The 21,632-nt window shown below is 37.2% G+C and overlaps 1 protein-coding gene across 1 annotated transcript in view; it reads right to left on the minus strand.

Annotated features, from left to right (window-relative positions):
- SDK1 (sidekick cell adhesion molecule 1) overlaps positions 1 to 21,632 on the minus strand; it is a 432,311-nt gene that overhangs the window by 216,023 nt on the left and 194,656 nt on the right. Inside the window, exon 6 of the mRNA XM_026083057.1 lies at positions 4,556 to 4,689. Coding sequence (XP_025938842.1) covers positions 4,556 to 4,689 — 134 coding nt within the window. The remainder of the gene's footprint in view (positions 1 to 4,555; positions 4,690 to 21,632) is intronic.

A 21,632-nucleotide genomic window follows, 5' to 3' on the forward strand; every position in this document is an offset into this window, starting at 1 on the left:
GAACCACTGGCATGTGTAAGTAGCACAGACTGCAGAAAAATACCATTTACCATTCTTCTTACTTTCTTATGTTCCATATTGCAACTGAAAGAGGCTTGGGGCAAAGTTTCACAGAAATTTAGCTGGTATAAGGAGTATGGCCCTGAAGGAAATATCAGAGTTTTATGATGGCCTTACTTTAATGAACAGTTTTATCTTTAATTGTCCTGCCAACACTGGTAAGATCAAAAGCATGTCATTTTATCCCCCTGACAAACCAAAGTCTTTAGGAAGACTGTTTGTGCTGAAGAGTATGTCCGACTGCAGGAGAACAGCCAAGAAAAAAAAAGCCTAAAGAATTAAGGCCCACTTTAAGACATTGTCACCAAACCTATTGCTGGATAGACAGGAATAGAAAAGAATGATAACGATTTAACTTTTTTATTATAAAATAATATTTAAATCTAAAAATGAATAAGCTTGCTGCAGCTCAGTGATATATTAACTCTCACACCTCTCTAGTCGAGTCTGGAATTATAGTCAGTCTACCCATGGAGTTAATCGCAAGATCTTCCAGAATACAGTAGTTGTGGATTTTCAACAAGGAGTAAGTGATGTAATGGCAAATAGAGTTTTATTACTATTCCTGTTACTAAACTTTTGACCTTCAGTCTTTTCTAGCCAAAATTCTGTTTAATTTACATCAAAGCTGAGACACATGGTTAAAAAAAAAAGGCAAAATTTTAGTCTAATATACAGTTCAACTGGTTTTAAGACATTTTAAGTTCAGTACTAATTGATGAGATCTCACTTTAATTTCAGATGTGGCATATTCCCAGCATGTTGCCTGTCGGATCAAATTTAATTCATTGGAGGTTATGTTAGACAATAAAAATATGAAACCTTATCAGGTCAGAGAGATCTGAAGTTTTAGCTCATCTTGACTACCACATTTTCGGTTATTTCTATAACCACTTCTTCTCTATAAGTATTAGCTATGGCATTTGTCACTGTAGAATCTAAACTCATAAATCTCTCCTCTGTCACCTCAGGGATGATCTAATCCTCTTGAAATCAGTGGAAACATCCATTTGGAGGAGATGTTCACTGTTTTCAAGGACAGTTGCATTGGGCCTTATGCTATAAACTTAACTATTTTGGAAACTTGGACTTTCAAATTAAGACGCATGATTTTTAGAGGACAGGCATGCAGAACACCAGTGTTTACCAAGCTAGGAAGTCAGCCGTTAAGGAAAAACAATACGGCTTGAGTACTTGGGCTGTATTTGAATCTTCCCAGGTGGTGACCATACCTGTTGGCTAATATAGCTTTACTGCAAAGCTTACTGAAGGAATGAAGTAGCATACAGTAATGCATCTGGGGTACATACCTGAAAACACTAAGATGCCCTAAAGCTCTGTTCATTTTCATTAAACCCTGACATTCTCACGCCTTCATTTTCAATGTCTGACCAACCTCAGAATGTGAACAAAAGCGAGCCCAGACATAGCAGAAACAACAGTGACCGGCTAGAAGGATTTCTTCTGAAGGTGTTCTCCACCTTCTACGCACTGTGCTTGTAATCTGGGAGCAATGGGTGGATCGAAGGCTTTACGCTTCTTGGGAATCAAAGAGCTATGGGCTGTACTGACACAAAGAAGTGTCTTTAATTACCTTTAATACACAGGGCCCTAGTATAGAATTCCCTGCTACTGCGGCTTGGAGACTTGATTTTTGAAACACGTTCTACATAGGACCATCCTCAAGTGTTCTTATTCAACGTGTGTCAAATACAGCCATTAATCGGAGGACAGTTTAGCACATTTTCCAGAAATCGCTCAAACTTTCTGTTTAGTTCCAGCCACAATTCAACATGTTGACTTTAATTTGCAGGATAAGGCCCTATAGCTCATATTCTGCTTACCTCACGGACCATACCTTTCTCCTGGTACCAGTCTTGTATTTGGGACCAGAACAGGCACTGAATCTTAGGGCCTTCTCAGCTGTCAGGCTTTGACTCCGCAAATCTGCTTTTCCTAAAGGCCGGGGAGAATCTAATTCTGATGTCCTTCAAGGAATAATAGGTTGTGCATCTCTCTAACAGTGTGTTCAAGGTGGATGACTGCCATGGGAATCATGCATAGTTTTTTTCTTCTGTCCTTGATAAAAGTGGCAATATGTGTGCCAAGTCATGCAGCTAGATTGTACTCAATAATTAATATATATTGCACTCACACAGAGATTTGATATACCATTTTACTTGTGACACTGTTTATTAGAATCTGACTTATTTTATCTTAATTAATCTGTTCTACTAAATTTGGGTTTTATTGGTTTTGATTATTTTATACATGTCCTAAAGGAAACAGACTCGTGTCATCACATTTAACACCTGATACAAATCAGACCGTGACAATTCAACGTAATATCTTCCAGACCTGGAAGCACCTTTAAGAATGATGTTTCCAGCCACTTGCTGGAGTTCATTATTACTCCTCCAAAACACATCATTTTTCTGCAACCATCCCCTGCAAACTGCTTCAGGACCATATTTTTGCTATTTACTGTTATTGGACCCAGCAGGTTTATTCACTTCTATCTAACGTATCACATATGTTTCTTCTCCTCAGATCAAAGTTCAGAATGACCATCTCAATTTCATCTGCTTTACAGATACTGCAATGTCTTATTGCCAAGTGCCTTTCTTCGACATACACATAGTATTAATAATCATAGCTATCATGCAGGCAATTTAAAACCTCATTGGCTAATATCCATCCTAACAAGCAAATCCATATCTGGCTTTCCATCCTGCCTCATTCTTCATTTTTTTTTATCCATTTAATCATTTCTATTTTTCACACTCTAGATAGACTTTGCATTCATGGTAGCAAGTCCGCATACATTTAAAAGTTTTCTTTTCCATATGCCCCTATTACCTTCTGTTCTGCATAGCACTTGTTATGCATGCATGATCACAGACTATTTCTGGCATTAATTAAGATATGAAATTATGGTGGGAAGTATATTATTGGGTACATAATACAAACAATACAAACCTGCTTTATAAATGAAATTACTGAAATGTTAGCAAACCTATTCATACACCCTCAGAAATAATAATGTTTACAATCTACATGCCACAATATGGCCAAAACTCACAAATGGATTTGGAATATTTTCCCTTCAGAAAGATAAACAAAAAAACCCTGAAAAGTTCCTCTCGTTGCCTGCTTCAGGTGTTTATGAACATACCTGCAAGAAAACACAGGCTTGTCTCTTCTGCTGCCTGTTGCACCACACTGATCCTGCCCTAAGTGACTTCTCACACAATGTACCCCACATTCCACTAACGGAGCTTCCACAGGTTGTTTAAGAATAGCTTTCTTTGATATCTGATTAGAAATTTTATCAGAAAATCATGTTTTGTCAAAAATGAAATGTTTCAGAGGAACATCTTGCTTTTGATGAACTTCTGATAAACATATTCCCATATTAAGCATATATGATAAGCATATTCCCAACACAGATTTGCTAGATTCCCTGCCTAGAAACCCAGATTCCCAAGTTTTGCTATTCCAAGGATTCTAGCCATGTTGCCTCTCTCAAACCTAATGATGATCTTCAAGATCAAAAGGCCTTGGGCATCTCATCATGCTGATTGCTCCGGAGCCGAGAATCTTGCATCTTCTAGGAATCAAAACCATTAGAGCAGCCTCTCAGCAACGCTGCCAGTGTCACAGACAATTTATACAATCATCTCTTTCTTATCTCTATGGTCAGACACGTAAGAGTCTCCACACTGGCTCAACAGACTAACATAATCCCTGCCTCACTGCTACATTAAAAGCAGCTTTACCGAAATGGCCTTAGAAAAGGAGTCAAACCATTTTATATGTTTAGAATATTGATTTATCATACACACACATTTGCTGAATACTTTACGACAGCTTACATATGCACATTTTTGCTGAATAATCATGTCAATATATTTAGCATGCAGTCAACTTTCTGACCCCATTGTTCTGATGCTTCTTGTTTTCCTTTGCTGTAAAATCTACTCATGGAATGCCTCTGTAATGTTAAGTGTTAACACAGTTTTTGCAATGTAAAATAATAAGAAATAATAATGAAATGCATGTTCCCTGGGACTCTGTGATAACTGCAGGTAAAAATAATGTCACAGACTGGGAACAGACTCATTAATAAAATTGCACTCAAAAGAGTGACTTGTTTACTTATGCACAATGCAAAACAATGTATTATAAAACCCTGCATTAAAAAGAAATTATGATCATGACTTCACAACAAACCTCTAGGGATACCATTCATCTACCTGAATTGCACTAAATAAACCATCAAACAGCTTTAAGGCTGATTTGTCAAGGTGCTATTGCACCCTTAGGTCCCTTTGATTGCACAAGGAGTTTAGTGTACTCCAAAATAACAAGGAAGAGTTGACCTCCTCTAAACATCCATCCTTTGCTAGCAAGGCTCTTTTTAAAGGGCAGACTTTTGTGAATACCTTCTGTGACCTCAGTACCACAGTGCATTTTCAGGGATTTGGATACTCACTTGCTACATTGAGATGAATAAATGGACTTGTCTTGTTCTCACCATTCTTTTCATTGACAGCCTGGACATAGTAGCCTCCTGCATCTGTTGCAGATGTTGCAAGGATCACCAGCTGATTCTCCAGTGTTATGGCTCTATTTAGGAAAGTAAAAGATTGTGTTAAAACCAGAAGAATGGTATTCACTTAGCAAGAGACTTGACAGAATTGTACAATTTTCATCAGTCATCTAGATCGAGGTGCTTGGGTATCCAAAACAGCCTTCCAGCTTCAAACACATTCACAAAAAATATTTAAGATCTTTGACAGTTCTGGGACTTTTCTCTGTTTAGATTGTGTAGGATTTTTATGGTGACACATAGAAAGCTACAAGATATGAAATAAAAAAAAATTTTAATGGCAATAAGAAGTTTTACAGGGAATGGCAAATGACACCGACCTATAGCCTGCAAACTGCATAGTTATGGGTTGATGATCCTGACAAACACCCGTTTTACTGAATGCTAACCTATTAAAGTCTGGAGCTCAGGGAATAACACCTAATTCAGTGAAAAAATCAAAGGCAACAGAACCTTAGAAGGTAAACTTTCTGTATTTATGGCATCAGTAATTATCTCAACATCACAGACAACGAACATAGACAAGTAAGAGCCTAATTAATACACACATATGAGGAGCTATGTGTTGATAGGGAGGGAAGAGTAAAATTATTTACTCTAAAGCAGGTAGGAAAGCACAGTCCCACAGTTAGTGCTGGTGTAGTACTGAGGGAGTCAATAAATGTCATTGTTTAATACAAGCTTACTCTTGCTTAGGGCTGCTACTTAACACGTCTCCACAAACTTCCTTGTAGGCTAGTGTTATCCATTTGCACTTTGCATTTTACACGTATTGGACAGTCTTTTCTTGACAATATAGATAAAGGTTTAAGTCTAGAGGCAACATGTAAAAGTTTCAGGGCTTAACCGAACATGAAACAAGAAGCTCAAAAACCACACGAGAATAAAATGAGAACACGTGAAGTTCCGTAGAAAGCCTGTGGAGCAAATAGCTGACACTAATGCTGATTGGGACAGGCACAAACTTGGTGATCTGAATGCAAGACTTGGAGTAAGAAACTCCTACCTTTGCTGACATTACTTGATGAGAAGCCCCACTGAGTTCAGCTGTGCTATTGCTCATATCCTTGAGCATGAGGTTGAAGCACAACATGTAAAATTATTATACAGGACGAAACAAGTTCGTACATCAATAGTCCTCAAAAAGAGTTGGGCGCTAAGTCAAAGTATTCATACACTCGTCAGTCAACAAGGAACACTCCTGCATGCCCTCCTCCTGTTTTGGCATGGTGTGGTTATGTTAATAATTCACAACTATTTTGCTTTTGAAAAACATTTAAAGCAGTAGAGAAAAAACACATTCCTCCTGTAGCACACTACTTTTTATACGTAAGATGTGGCATACAAAATGACAGTGAGAAGATAACAGCCTCTACTTGAACAGCACTCAAACGCATTTGATTTACTCATATCACTTTGATTTTCTAATGCAGACACAAAGAACACTGAACTTTGATAAAGCTATTAGTAGCTACCAATAAATAAAAATCTCCTGAAAAACATACAAGGCCAGATTTTCAGCTCTGATAATGGTACGAGTCTGTTGAAGCCAGTCATTGTACACCAGCTGCAGATCTTGTTTATTTTATCTCAACTGACAGTTTTTATTAAAACCTATAAGGAATATGCCAGTATGAAATTTTCTTCCTTATTGAATGAACCTGTACTAGCTTAACTGACTTAGAAAATTAATCAAAGAAAATGTGTGGTAGATTTACAGAGTGTGTGTATATAAAATGTAATTAATATGACATTTGATAAAGCAAATAAAGGTAAAATTCCAAAGAGGCGCTAATAATTGAACATTAAAAGACAATGACTTTTACATTTGTTTCTTCTGTAGTTCTAAGGAAAGCAGCATTAGAAAGATTCTTTGAAAATACTAAAATGTATTTCAGACTGCTCTGATGCCAGCTGCAGCTGTACCCAAAAGTTTTAAGGGTGATCTTTTAATACTAATGAAATGCACGCTGCTACTATCTGTATTAAATTGGCTAGAAACTCTGAGAATGAAACCATTGGACTCATTACGCACTACTGAAGAGCAAAGGACATTTAAAAATGTATTTATTAAGACTATTTAAAATTAAGATTTTATTGAATTATAATATGTAAAAATATTCATTGGAATGTGAGTAAAATAAGGTTTATGGGTGAAATGTAATGAACTTTCAAAGACTATATGAACGTAAGTATGTATATCTGAACTGAAAGAGATCATTGCAATATATGGCTAAGCATTACATATACCACGCTCAAATTAGCATGAAAAGTTTAAGATTCATTTGAAGGAAAATAACAAAAAGAGTTACAAGACATAAGAAAAAAATTACTGAAGACAATTCTTTTGGATTATCAACTACATAGTCAAATTGATGTTAAATTAAGCACCAAAACTGAGTTACTGAGTTACTTTTCAGAATTCTGAGAAAAATTCAATGTTTTAATTTCAGTTACTAAAGATAGGTATAGAGTGAAACACTTGAGATTGGAGGCTGCAGACTCTGGGAGTTATTTAGATCAAGTAAGAGCTAAAATGGCCATGTGCATCAGGAATATGAATTATTCATGTTTTGAGGACTCGTTAATTCCAATGTTTCTAAGCCTTTTCCAGATTCACTGCCCAGCCTTTATCGGGGTTACAGCCACTTTTTGCACAACAGCTGCACAGACTGCCCTCAAATTGGCTTAACATATTTTCCTGGTTTTATTGTTTGTTTTCATTGTCTGTTATAACTTTTAAATTATGACAGCATCACACTAATGTTCTAAGGAAAATCTGATTCCCGGCTGTTCAGTTTACTAGCATATTTGAGGAAGACAACTGCAGCAGATGGAGTTGATCTGTCAGTAATTCATACTCAGTATAGAATTTATGAAAAACATAAATATTGCTATTTTAAAGTAATAATGCGCTTAACTCAATCAACATTTTCAAGACTGGGGCAAGCAGCAAGTTCAGTAAGCGGACTGATTCTTCAGGGTTCCTTAAGCATAAGGAAAGGGTCATTTTAAATCATACATTTTAATAGAAGAACTTAAAAAGCATCTCCAGAGTTCAGTGGAAGCCTGTAGAGAACAGCAGCCAATATACAAATAGCAATGTACGCACCTGCAAGTGGTAAAGCAGCCATTATGGTGGGTTCAGTATCATGATATTATACCAGTATTTCAATGGTATCTTTAACACAAAGAGTAGCCACAGACTAGAACAGATCGATCTGAAGGCGAAGGGAAGCCAGGCCTTTGACACTAACAGCTACGGCTATGACAGCCTAAAGAATATGGTCGGACAGGATGGGAAACAAAGCAATGATGGAGATAAAAGAACTGGATACATAAAAGCACTTCAGTATCTGAAAATGTAGACAGGTACCTAATGAGCTTTTCATGACTTCCATTTATTTCAGGCAGAACTAAGCACTGAGGTACGTTCTGGGATTTTTTAATTGCAGCCTTCTGTATTGTCAGTTGTGCAAGTACTTTAAACAAATCTCATGCAAATGTTTTCTCTAAGGTTGACCTAAAGCCTATGGAAATTCTTGGGAAGACATTATGTTAACATCAGTGGAACATGGATCCAGCCTTTAGAAATAAATAAAAGATTTTCCAAAAGTGGGTATCATCATTAAGGCATTTATGATAATATTTTTGCAGTTAAATAAACTTTTCCAGCTCTGGAAATCGGATCATTTATTAAAATACTGCAAATGCACTCTGCAGTATCTTAAATAGGTGGATTTCATAAGAAATGCCATTATTAACAGAAAATACCAAAATCTACTCTATAGTATAAGTGGATAACTCTTAAAAGTTAGATATTTCTTAGGTTATTAGTTATCAGATTACACAATAAACAGATAATACTAGCTTACAAATGCATCACTGTAATAAAACGAAAACCACAGAATAACCTGATTGAGCCTCCTCTTAAAAGATAGCCATCTGTTCATGAACCAGTGTGCAACACTGCAACAAAAAGGCCTTCACAAAGCCTCTTTTCCAATGTTACCTCCAACGAATACAACTATCAAATCCCTCTTTACAAGATAAACTAGAAAATCTCTGTTCTCCTTTAAAAACTTTTATTCACATTACATAGCCAATCTTCCTCCACAAGCCAAATGTTGCACAGTAACAGTGATATTACTAGGAAATAGAGAGATTATGGAGTAATAACAATGTAATTACTGAAGGACTTCCCTTTGGAAAAATATATAGCTATATCATAGTTAAAAATACAGTTATCATAGTAAAAAATACAGCTGTTTAAGTGAAATCCTGATCGTGGGTAGTGAAAGCTTGGCTTAACAGAGTGAGGACTTCATCTTCCATGCATCTTCCAGTTCTGATTGGAAATTATTAATCAAAGTTTTATTTAAATACATATCTTCTGCTAACAGTCCACATTTTTCAGGACTCCTAGAGCAAAGCGTTAGTATATCTGCTAGAGTACAATATGTTCATAGCAACAGAGCGCTAGGCACTGTGACTGGATGTCAGTCGTATAAAATTTGTATTAATAGATAGCTGATTTGCAGTAATAATATACCTGAAATCTGAATCATGCTTTCTATTTACACAGCTGATGAATATTAGGTAAAACTACACAAATCAATGCATTGATTTTACAAACAACACTAGTTAATACTACTGTTTCTCTATGCCAAGGCATAACACATGATTCCAGAAAATGACTGGAATTTCTAGTCATGAGAGCAAAGCAAATTTAAAGAAAAACAAGAAGAAAAAGCTCTAATTGCCAGGCACAGGTGGAATACTATCAGACAGGGGAAGCAGACGAGCTATCGACAGGGGAAGCAGACGAGCTATCGACACATTTACGTAAAGCTGACTGCTTGATTTTGGCAGATACATTTCCAGGAGGAAATAAGAGAGCTGGGTAGAGTTTCATTTTTCAGGTTTGGCTTCCCTACTTTTAGCTGTGGCTTTGCAGCCTGCGAGATCTTGGTTTAGCAAGGCTATTGACATTATTTCTCATGTTTCTTCAAGAAAGCATTATGTAAAACATGTTCTAGACAAAATAAGTGTAAGATTGCTGCAAAAGTGGATGGAAAACCATACTTAAAGAATGATCCGTGGCCCACTACCAGCCTGGAAGGCAACAGCAGGTAGAAATCTGCAGGAGCTCTCTTTGATCTGGCACTATTTAATATTTTTGTTGGCATTTGTTGACTGAATATAGATTTCACTTACTAAATCTACTGTTAATGTCACAAACGCTCTGAAACACAGGATTAAAATTCAAACCGATCAAGACCTATTCAAGACATACTCTGTAATATTGAGTTTTGCAATTCAATGAAAACAAGTTGAAAACATTATATTTGAGATGGAATAATTGACTCCAACAATACAAGACGGAGAATAACGGTGTTGGCAGAAGTCTTAGGAATCAATAGCATCATGATTTTACGAAAAAACACAAACACGGTGTGCAAACAGAAATATGACATACATGAGAAGATTAAGAAAATCTTCATTTGGAAACAGAAAAGTCCTAACAAATGGCTCCATATATGTATATGGCTGCTGCAAAGAAGTACCTCAGATTTAAGCAGAGTTGTCAACTATTGAATCTTGTTATAAAAACAACAGCAGTCCACCATTGGAAAAGCTTACTTTTATTTTGTGGAGTTAGAAGTTCCCAAAATACACACTCAGATGCACATATCCCAAATATATATTTAAAATTATTCTCATATTGAGCAATTACGGTTCTTGAGACAATGCTACTAAGCCAGGGGCAAGTGATGTGACATAATTATTATCCAAAAACTCCACTCCTTTGTTTTTTTATTATTATTAATTTTAAACAACAAAGGCTTAGTCCAGCTGATACCAGTACTTGTCACACCTGTGCTCAGGTGTTATCTGACCGAGCCGTGCTGATGAATGTTTGCCTGGACGTGCTACTCTAGCAACAGCAGTCCTCAAACGAAAAGAAAGATCCAGACTTTGAAGATAAAATAAAAATCTCAGTCAACAACGGAAACTAAAGATTCAGAATAAAATAAGTTAATTTCCTCAAGTCGCTTCTCCTTCTTATAAAACTGTTACTGCATTCAAAATATTGGTGTGTAAACAGAATATCTGTTTTCTTCTCTCCCCAGTTTATCACATAATCAAGACATTGAACTCCACTTGCAACATCCCTATCTGTTGCTATGGACATAGCTAGCAACCACGGGAAAAAGGAGTAGAAAAAATTTTAAATATAAATGGTTTCTTTAAACAAAATTTTGCAGTTAGAAAGTATCACAGGTTGTTGTTCTACATAGCTGACTGACTTCACTGACAGCAAGCCCAAAGGCTATTTGTACTCATTTGGAATTTCAGAGTCCAATTTTCAGATACAAATAGACATGAATATGGCTCTGCTTTACGATATTTTTCTAGAATTCATTATTAAAGTTTCTTGCCTTTTTTTTTTTACACTGACTTTCTCCTCTTCCTTCACTGGGAAAGGAATGCTTGTGGGGTTATGAAATTGCATCTTCACTTCTGATAAAATGTGTCAGCATAAGAGTATGTAATATTATAGTTTGTAGTCAAGTATTAAAGAGCTTCCTGTTGAAGCAAATATGCTCATACCATTATTTCACTGAGATATATACTTGAAACAAAAATGAATGCAAGCCACGATGGTGAACTGCACTAAATGTAAAACAAATTAGCAATGGCATGTCCCTGTCACAGGGCGACACACTGGAAAGATAATCGATTATTCAACAGTGACAGAAAGGAAGCTTCAACCTCTTAACATATTTAACAGATAATTTTATACGTGCTATAACTTTGTCTACTTGGACGCTCCCAAAATTTATTTATTCAAGTTCCTCGGTCTGCCTTCAGCACCACTTCTGCCATTTTTATTTGCCTCCCACATCTCCCATTCGAGGCTGTCGCCATCTTCACAGAGGTGTAGCTGAGAGTAAGATTTTGGCATGGCTGTTCTGCAGAAACATCTCTAGTCTCAGCGACTCGAAAATCCATACCACAGCAATCGAAGCATCCACACAGTTTGGAACTAAATCTCCAATTTGAGGAAGGGTCGAAGCAAATCTCTCTTTCCAATAAGTTTGGCCTGTTTTCTCATCTGAGCCAGTTCCTTCTTCTACAGCTATATACATGTACATAAATACATGTAAAACTGATACATTGATACATTGAGTAGGTAGTGTTTTTTGACAAAAATTATCTGGCTACAGTCATGAAACCTACTGGTAGCTGCACATCATTGAAGATGAAATGGTGACATTGTGGAAGACCTAAAGAGAATGTTACTTACAGTTGATGCGCCAATAGCTTCAAATTACTTCTAATTACTATACTTTCAATTTCTATATTCATCTTACAAAAATTACACCCAAACTTATCCCAATAGTCCTACAAGCCAAAAAAATGCTAACAGAGACAACCTATCTATTCAACACCATTAGGTGACCCAGTATACAAATCTGTTAAAATAAATGGGCAAGTTTCACGGAATGGGAAAATTTGTACTGCCATAACTTATTACACACTTGTTTTATGAAACAGTAGTGGATGTAATGCTCCAAAATTAACATTCATTATTTTTCATACACATTAATTCTCCTTTTAATAGATCCAAATCCTTAAACAAAAGCCAGGGATATGGTAGGACATAAGAAGTGACCCAAGCATCCAACTCCACTGCTGTCATCTGTATGAAGAACAGTAGTACTGGGTAACAATAGAGCAATTTATTCAGACAAGTTTTACTATGAAAGATAATTAAAGATTTAGCAGCCTAGATTAAAACAACGCTATCCATGTATAGTGCTGCAGTTTGCTAAGACGAGCATTGCATTACTGCTGCAAATTGACGGTACAATTTTATTAGACAATGTCTTAGGTTTGTCACCTACATCAAAATAGGGATCCTGTTTTGTTATTTCTACTTGCACACCATTAAGACAAACATTATTGCTACACAGCATGAATTGCGCACAAGCCTTGGGTGAGTTATTCAGCCTTTTGGTCTATTTGTTCTGCCAGGAGAGAAAGAGGATAATACATATAGGTATTTCTTTTTATCCTGAAAATTTAATCCAGAGGCTTAAATAGTTAATATCGCTAGTACTCAAAAGATGTAGAGGATTATGTAAGTGCTAAATTTTAATACTCTTTACTTTTCCCTCTTGCTTTTCAGTTTGACTATCAGACATTTTGTTATGACTTTAGGCAAGGCAACTTCTTGACTTCTCATTTTCAACTGCTTTAACATCTCCTGAATTATACACACTGAGCAGGCGAGTATTGCTTTCCAAACACCAGTCTTATAGGAACTCATGGTATTGTACTACTTCTTTCAGCAGAAACCCCTGTATTTTAATTCTACAAATCTGTACTGAATACAGATGCATTTACTAACAGACGTGTCTACCATAGACTCCATAAAATTCTGGTTCTTTATTGAAAATAATAATATAGGAGAGGAAATTTCAAGTCAATCACCTACTTTATTTTAATGCCATTAATGCAAACATTTCAAAGTGCTTTAAATTAGTGACAGTAAAATGGAGAAAACACTGATTTAAAAAAAAACAAAGAATAAATGAGTGGGACTTCAGCAGAAAGTTCAAAGAAAGCAGTGGCTCCCTACTTCTACCATAAGTAGGCCATGCAGTGAGATAAAAGCAAATCCAAGTTGAGTACGTTCAACCATGCAAGTTAAACATCCAAATGAAGCAGAACACTGAAGACTTCAAGATAAAAAAAAAAAAAAACTAGAAAACTGAGTAAGATATCACAGTGGCATTTTTTGTTATGGTTTCTATCCATAAATGATTTCCCATCAATATTTTGGGAAACAGACCATAGTAACCAACTAGAAAATACTTCTCTATCTGTAGCGTTTTATCTAGTCAGTTAAGTCTCTTCTACACCTTACTAGTTACAAAATACTACAAACTCAAAATTGCAGCAAAAACGGGGAGAAATACCACTTAGTCATAAACATGAGGCAAACGTACATGAAGCTGTGGCATAGCAAGGCCACAGAATTCTACAAAGTAGAAAGCGCCTAAGTTATGAGGTGGGTTATGTAACAGATTGAAAAAGTAGCTGCAGTTATATGTAAACCTAACCATTTAACCATCCCTTTCTCCAGCACCCCAGACAACATGTCAATACATACTTATCTGCCTATAATGACAAGGAGGGGCTTTCCACAGCCATGTGTTTTTAGTATGCTTGTTATCAAGATTTCTTCTTCCCACACAAAGTATTACTATGCATATTAAAATCCACGAAACTTCAATGTGTACATTAGCATCTTTTAAAATTAAATGTTCTGGCAGATAGCCTTTAGATATCTGGAATGATAGCTCCCTTTTGGGATCCATTTGTGTTTTGTATTTGAAACCAGGTTGCAGCCCTTGGCTCTAAAACCCATAAAAGAAGAGTTTGGTAGCCACCTAGAATGTAAATAATGCATGATTAAAGGAGCAACAGCTCATATAGATTTTTTGCTTTCAACTTGTGCAGTGTTGCCAAAAACAGGAAGACAGGTAACCTATCAACTCCATTTATTTCTAAATCACTTGGGATCAATAGATGGGTGTGTTCATATGACTTACTGCTTATCTGACTCCTGAGTCAAATGACACAAATTTCCGCGTGGTAGAGCAGCAACATACATCCAGGGCTTCTGGTTGTAAAGCTTAAATAAGTCAGAAGGCCAAAACCCCCGTAGTAAACCCTGCCAGTCCTTTGGTGGAATGACAGCAGCTTTACTTTAAAAACAGTCCCAGAGGTAACACAGAAGGCAAAGAATTTCAACTCCCTTTCATCCATACGGAAACTGTAAGCATCACACGTTGCCCCTAATGAAGAGCAATAGAGAGTGCGCATCTGAGAGGCTGCCGTGTTTACACTCGCTGGCTGATCCATAAACACTACGCCTATTGAGCAGGCAAATGAAACACTGAATTGTTGTCAGTAGATGCAGTTTTGTTTCTTTGATTTTACGGCTACAATATGCTTCGCAGAGCATTTTTATTTCCACTGCAGAAGAAACACTCAGCTATAAGTTACATGGCAAAAGAACTCGCAAATCCTGAGAAAACATGCCTGCGAATTAGCAGCCCGGCTTCTATTGCCTGGGTTGGGAACAGAATGCTCAGCATCTTGCCAATGCAAGTAATTCTACATAACAGTTAGACCAGAACAGAAAACCTCCGATGCCCCCAAAGTCTTTACTGCAATCTGTCTTCACATATTTATCTCTCTACTTGCAGACATTTCTGCTGCAGAGATTTTAGGGATTTGCTCCTGCAACGCAGCAAAATGCTGCTCCCTGTGAGCCCCCCTCATCGGGAGAAGAGGTGCTATTACCGAGTTAATGGACAGTAGACACAACAGTTGCCTCACCTTCAGTTACTGACTCTTATTATCCACTTCACGCTGTAATGAGGCTCTCTACTTGCTCACATTTACGTAACAGCAGCATCAGCTATCCCCTAATCCTGCGACACACTAAAATGGAAAGATAGATGCTGGAAAACATTAAAATGCCCTTATCGCTTGGCTGCAGGGATATAAACTTAAAATAGGGGATTGTTCTTCAGTTGAAAATAACCAAATACATACATTTACTTCATTATCTTTTTAAATAACTCTTATAAATGCTGAAAGGATCCTTTGATTATTACTGTAAAGATAAACAATGAAACATTCCATTATATCTTACTTAGGTTAGATAGAAACAAATTCAATTCCTTCCTGTACATATTTTTCCCAGGTGCATTAATACACTTCACATTCAAGAACCAACTTTTATTACAAGCCGAGCGTGTGGGGAACAGGGAGAYAGGGAAAGAGAACAGAATGAACAGACTGCTAATGAGAAAAAAAAATACAGCCCCTTCAGCGAACCCCTTTAATTAGATGTACTTTTAGATTTTTAACTTCCAGGTTCTTAATCCTGTTGTCACTGAACTCAGAAGATAATGGAGGACAGAAACAATACTCAAATAAATGTTGTAGACTACTTTGCTTAAGGAAATAGGAGTTAGCAGGTTAATTTGGACAAGCAGAAAATTTGATACAGAAGAAAGACAGAAAATGGTCATACGGCAGCCAGAGCAGATGAGGCCAACGACAGCGAGATGTACGAGCTTCAGAATGAAGCCTCAAAAACAGACCTCATGAATAGGAGATGGAGAACAAGAAAGTGGTTAGGCAGACTTTGTTTTCGTTCCTGGATACTTTGCAAACAAAACTAGCAGCTAAGTCACGAATTTGGCTGTTCTACAGCCCCTCCTGAATCAGAGAAAACTACCAGAGAAATCCTCACCCACAAGTATAATTAACTTCGCAATAATAATGGAATAAAAAGATAGTTATTTCCAAATTAAAGATGGTTTATTGCAGGTTRGTAGTATTTAGTAAGCTAAATTCTGATTTGCTAATAAGAACCTTTATACAAAGAACAGAAATAAGTTTAAATAGTAGCTTGGTGCTTTGAGGTACCCAAAGCACATTGTGCAAGTGCTTGATCTTTAACACAGAGCAGAAGCTGAACACCTACCCAGGGACTGTGCTTTTTTTCTTTTCTTAAAGCTAAAACAATTGCAGAGGTATACAAGCTCAATATATGTAAGTTTATACTTTACCCCAAAATGGTTTGTGCGAAGTAACAGAGATCACTGGGGGGAAAAAAAAGGTCACGGCACGGCTCATTTTTAAATGAGTAGTGGTGTATGAGAATGAGCAGAAGAGAGGACACACATCCACACTAAAATCTACAGGTCGGCACCTCAGGAGATATGTCAGATCTGGTTCTTGATAGATCCCTCTGCCAACTCAAGCACTCAAGTTCCTCCTTCAGCTCATCCAGCAGCCTGAGTTTTTGAAGTAGATGTTTTAAATTCTGTTCTCTAGCGTCTCAAGAAAGCTGGTAGTGCACACATGAAGATAGGGATTGCTATAATCACAGAACCAAATTTTAAGATCTAATGACGCTGCTCCACAGATAATTTCAGAGTTCTGGTTTCAGATGCATTCATGATCTTTAAATGAAATTAATGCATGCCTTTTCCTCTCTCTGACCTTACCCTTCATCACAGAGCGGCAACGGAAGAGGACTGCTTCAGAGAGGAACGCAAGTCACCCAGAAAGAGCAGAAGCAGCACCAACACCACTGGCACTATCTCCACACTATCTCCCTCCTAAAGAAGCAGAGGCACTGTCAGTTTAAAGAAACTCCTCACTCAAATAGTGCAGAAAACTGAAGGAAAAAATTCTCCACCAAAATCCAACACTTCAGTCGTGGAAATTTTCCTACGTAGCTATCATTGCTGAATAGGCAGAATCTTAGATGCCTCAAGGACATATCAAAGGAGTATTTTGGCAATGCCTATGGCAAGAATAACATTAAGTACATTCACAAGAACCTAAATTCTCTTTTTTACAGCCAAACCAGGCGGAGGTTTACCAGCCTTGCTGAGCCACCTGTAAGCCTCCTCTCCCACCCCCCGATACCGTTTCTGGGTGCAGACACTCTTCCAGCCCGTGACAGCGTGGTGACCCTGCAAATGTGCAACCCACGCTGCTCAGGCTACGTTACACTGTCCCAAGCCTGAGATGAATAGTCAGGGCACCCACTTACAGGAGCCTGYAGCAACGTGTGAAGGGTAACATTAAGGTGACCTGCAAAGATGGATGAGTAAACCCCACAGCTCTGAATTTCAGTGCAGTATTGCTTTAAACCATACTTCATCCACTTAATGTAGATTTAAAGCAGGTCCTTAGGATTGTTTTTAAACAAGAATCCACTTAAAGGAAAAGGAAATAAAACATTTGCTGAAACACAATTGTAATTCTACATTCCCAACACTTCCAGATTTGCATTATTTTCTGCAAACATCTAATTGTAGGTCCAACAAATGCAAAATTATGCACGCTGGTTGTTAAACTGAAATGGGGTAAAATGCTGTAGAGGCCAACCAGTCAGCATTAAAACAACAGCTGCTCTATTACACTATACTTCAGAAGTGCAAATATAGGCTGTGCTGCAAAGTAGCACCTAACACTAACGAGACAAACATGCTGTTCTCTGAGTAGCAGAACTAATGAGGCTTTTTCTCCTGCAGATTTGCATCTTACATCCCTGAGTTCCCTCCTGCGTCCCCCCCCCAAAACCCGTTATCTTCTTTAATAGCTCACCCGACAGCTACGCTGCCCTCCTTTACTACCTCCAGCCCTAAAGCATTCGGCTCCACCTTGGTGGCTCTCACCGAGCAGCCCCTGTTTTCCAGCTGTGGGACCAAATCCTCACCAAATCCTCATATACTTATGAACACAAATGTTAGGCTTGTGCAGATTTATTCAACTGTATGCATGTAAAGTGCATTCCTCTATAACCGTTTCTACAAATACCTAAATACAGGAATAACTTTCATAATATTCTTTAACYGTTACATGTATCTTCCAAAAAGCTACTTGATACTCTTTCCAGTGAAAGGTGGAAAGCTACTGTAAAAATATACCACATGCTTTCTTCTTCAAAGCCCTCACATTTTTCCAACATCATGGACATAGAGATGTTATGCCTCTAACTTCCAGAACATTTCTCAGGCACAAAAACCCTTTCAGTTAGCATCTAAACTTCTGTGCCTTTGGGAAAGAAAGCCCTGCAGCTCCACTGAGTTTTTAGTGGACTTCTAACTTCATAAAAACTTTTTCACTATCAGTCTTTCAGAAACTTTAAAAGTGCCTGAAATCCAGCATGAGAGATTCTGCCTTTTGCATCTAGGAAAACAGCATGTGCAATGAAGCAGAACAGTTTTTTTCAGATGAAACAGCTTTTTTAACCAAGCGAGAAGGAGTGTTTCAGGATCCTTAAGTCAGAAGAGAAAAACAAAGTTTGCATACGTTTCTCTGCTGGCAGCATTACCTGTATTGGTAAATAGTGGTCTGGGCCAATATTAAGTTTTTTCTCAGGACCAGTCTTTTTTCTATCTTTTATTCCCTTCTTCTAGGGACCAATTAACCCTTCGACCACAATAAACAAAAGCATTGCAAACTGAGTCACAAATGTTTTTCCTGAAAATAATACAAAAGTCTTTCATAGCTTATACTTGAAAACAGTAAGGTAACTGGGGACCTCTGTTTATTGCACTAATACATAGACTGTCTTGCTCGTGCCATATGCTCTCTCCAATTTATTGTATTCATTTGCTGTTTTTCATGATATAGGAAAATAAAAAACTCTCAAACTTCCACTGTTGTGGACTCTCATTAACATAATAGAAGCTTGATTCATAATGGATTCTCTGGGAATCATCGTAATATAAATACTAAATAAGTAAGTCATTCATGTGCTGAAATGTTCACAGGGTTAAAAACTGTAATAGCTTCTGAATTAAAAAATATCTACAAGACAATTTTCAGTTCAGAGGTTTGAGTTATGGAAACTAAGCTACTGTTAATTAAAAAAGAAACCACTCAAATTATAATTTACTCTGGTCTTTTTATTTGTGTCCTTACACTGACTGCATTTCATTCTTTAAATAATCAGTTGCTTCAAGAACACTAGGGAGAAGAAAAACGTATTACAATTACATTGAGGATATGCCTGCTCTCCTATTTAAGCTTTAAGCTTTGCTTCCAGCAGCCAAGCAAGTAGCAGGAAAGTGGAAGGTTAAAAACTTTGCAGTTCATCTCTGCCAAAACAGTAAAAGAAAAATGAGATTGCTGAATAGCTGACAATGATGGCAGAATCAACACAGCAGTGATCTGCCTATAAGCTGCAAAGGGCAAAACTAAGGCATCTGCTTAAAAGCTTATACCAACTGTGGTATAAAAAGAGTAAGGAAACCACAATAAAACATAATTATTACAAGAGCTATAATTATGGCATTATTCTTTGGGATATTCAATGTTGTGCACATTAAATGTTGTACGCTGTGAATATTTAATAATTATATGCTTACTCAGAGCTCTTAATGTCCTTAAAATACAGGTATTTTTCATGCATTAAGATGAAATTACACATAATTTTTGTCCTAAGGGTCTGCAGTTGAAATAGATGGACACCATTCTGCAAGTCTTCTGCAAATTCAAATCTCAAAGCTTTGGAAACTGTATGTGTTTACAGCCACTGCCTATCAATTTTTAGTTCTTTTCGGTGTAACAGCCTTGACCAATTGTCACCTTGACGTCAGGAAAACAAAATGTAACCTTTGATCGACTCGATCGATTGGAGCTATGTTCTGTATTATCATACTATAAGAACTACTGATAAATAGGAACCTGCAAATTTACGAGTTGTAGCAGATCTCGAAGAAGTCTAAAAAGCTCCAGATACATGCAAAAATACTTCATTACTAACAAGTGAAATGATACATTGCTACAATAAGAACTAGCAGGAAGCAGGATTCACTAAGTGTCAACATAGGATAAAACACAGTTTCTACTTAACTACTTTTCAATAAACCACATAGCCAGCCAGTACAAAGAAGACAGATGTTGGTATGCAAAGCAGCATAAAAGGGGCCAGGTATATAGTTATCAGTGCGGTATAAAGATATAAATGAAAGATAAATTATGAGATTTTTCCCCTATGTAGAGGCTTTAGTACAGTAAACATTGACAATGGATTTATTACATCTTGTGCACTGCATCCTTACCTGAATGGAGAGCACAACAGCTAGACATAGATGTATTTTATACTAGAAAGACTGACATTTTAAAGCAGTTTACTTAACTTTTTGTCCACAGTTTGGGCTGTTTTAATATCGTTTATGGCTAGACTTAATATTTGCCTCTTTGCAAATACTAACCTTTCCAAATACTCTTTCCAAATACTAAAACCACAAACTCAAGAAAGAGGAAACAGCTTCCAAGGCTGCTGCTTGGCTCACAGCATCAGGATGAGAGCTCCTGAAGATCCTGCAAAGCCTTTCACTTCAGCAGTGAGCTGCCCGTAACTCTTCTCAAAGCACAGTTTTCCACCCGCATCCAGTAATTTCTAACAGGCCGTGCTTTCTTAGGGCTTACGGAGCAGTATCAATAGGCTTGCAGAAATCAAGATACATGATATCTGTTGGTCCACCTCCATCCACAGAGCCTGCTACCAAGTCACAGAAGGTTTAACACTTTTTTTTCCTGGCAAATAAGTATTTGAACCTTTTTGTTGTTTAGGAGCTTAGAATTAGTTTCTTTGGCTGCTTGTTACAGTATTTTTACGGGAATGAAAGGTAAGCTGACTGGCATCTAATTTCCCAGATTCTTTCTCCCCTTCTTAAAAACAGGCATTACATTTCCTCTTTTTTGGCTTCCCAAACTCATATTCTGTATTAATTCTGAAGGATAATTGTCTACATACCCTAGATAAACTCTGGCCAATTGATTAAGAAATACTTGCGGTATGACATCAAGTAAGAGGGATGGTTATTTATATAATAAAGCTGAAGATTGCTTGTTTTCAAAAGCACTATGATGTTCTCCTGTTTTTTTATTATAACTCATTTTCATTTTATTATCCCAGCAACAATGAATGCTCTAGCATTCTAGCTAGCTGGAGAGCACTTCCGATCCTCAGGATATGGTTTGTGGCCTTGGAAGGATACTGAGTTAAAAAGAGAATTAATATGAACTAAATTAAGCCCCTCAATGCCCACCTTACTTTTTTAAACTGAAGTTAAGTCATGCTTGAGGACACTTTCCCAGGGCCACGAACAGGAATTTTTCCGTGCTAAGCAAAGGCTACTGAGCACAGCATTCAAGGACAAGCTTATTTGCAACATCTCGCTATTTCCCGGTTGGCGCCACTGCTTGGGGTCACGGAGGCGGCATTTTGTTTGGCAGATTATTTTTTGCAACACAAGGAATGATTTAAGATTTAATGGGATTTTATGGTCTTGTAATATTTGAGGTGAGCGCAATACATGGCCTTCTCGTGCTCGAT

The sequence above is a fragment of the Apteryx rowi genome, unplaced genomic scaffold, assembly GCF_003343035.1.
Source record: "Apteryx rowi isolate R43461 unplaced genomic scaffold, aptRow1 scaffold_6, whole genome shotgun sequence".
In the NCBI taxonomy this organism is placed as follows: Eukaryota; Metazoa; Chordata; class Aves; order Apterygiformes; family Apterygidae; genus Apteryx; species Apteryx rowi.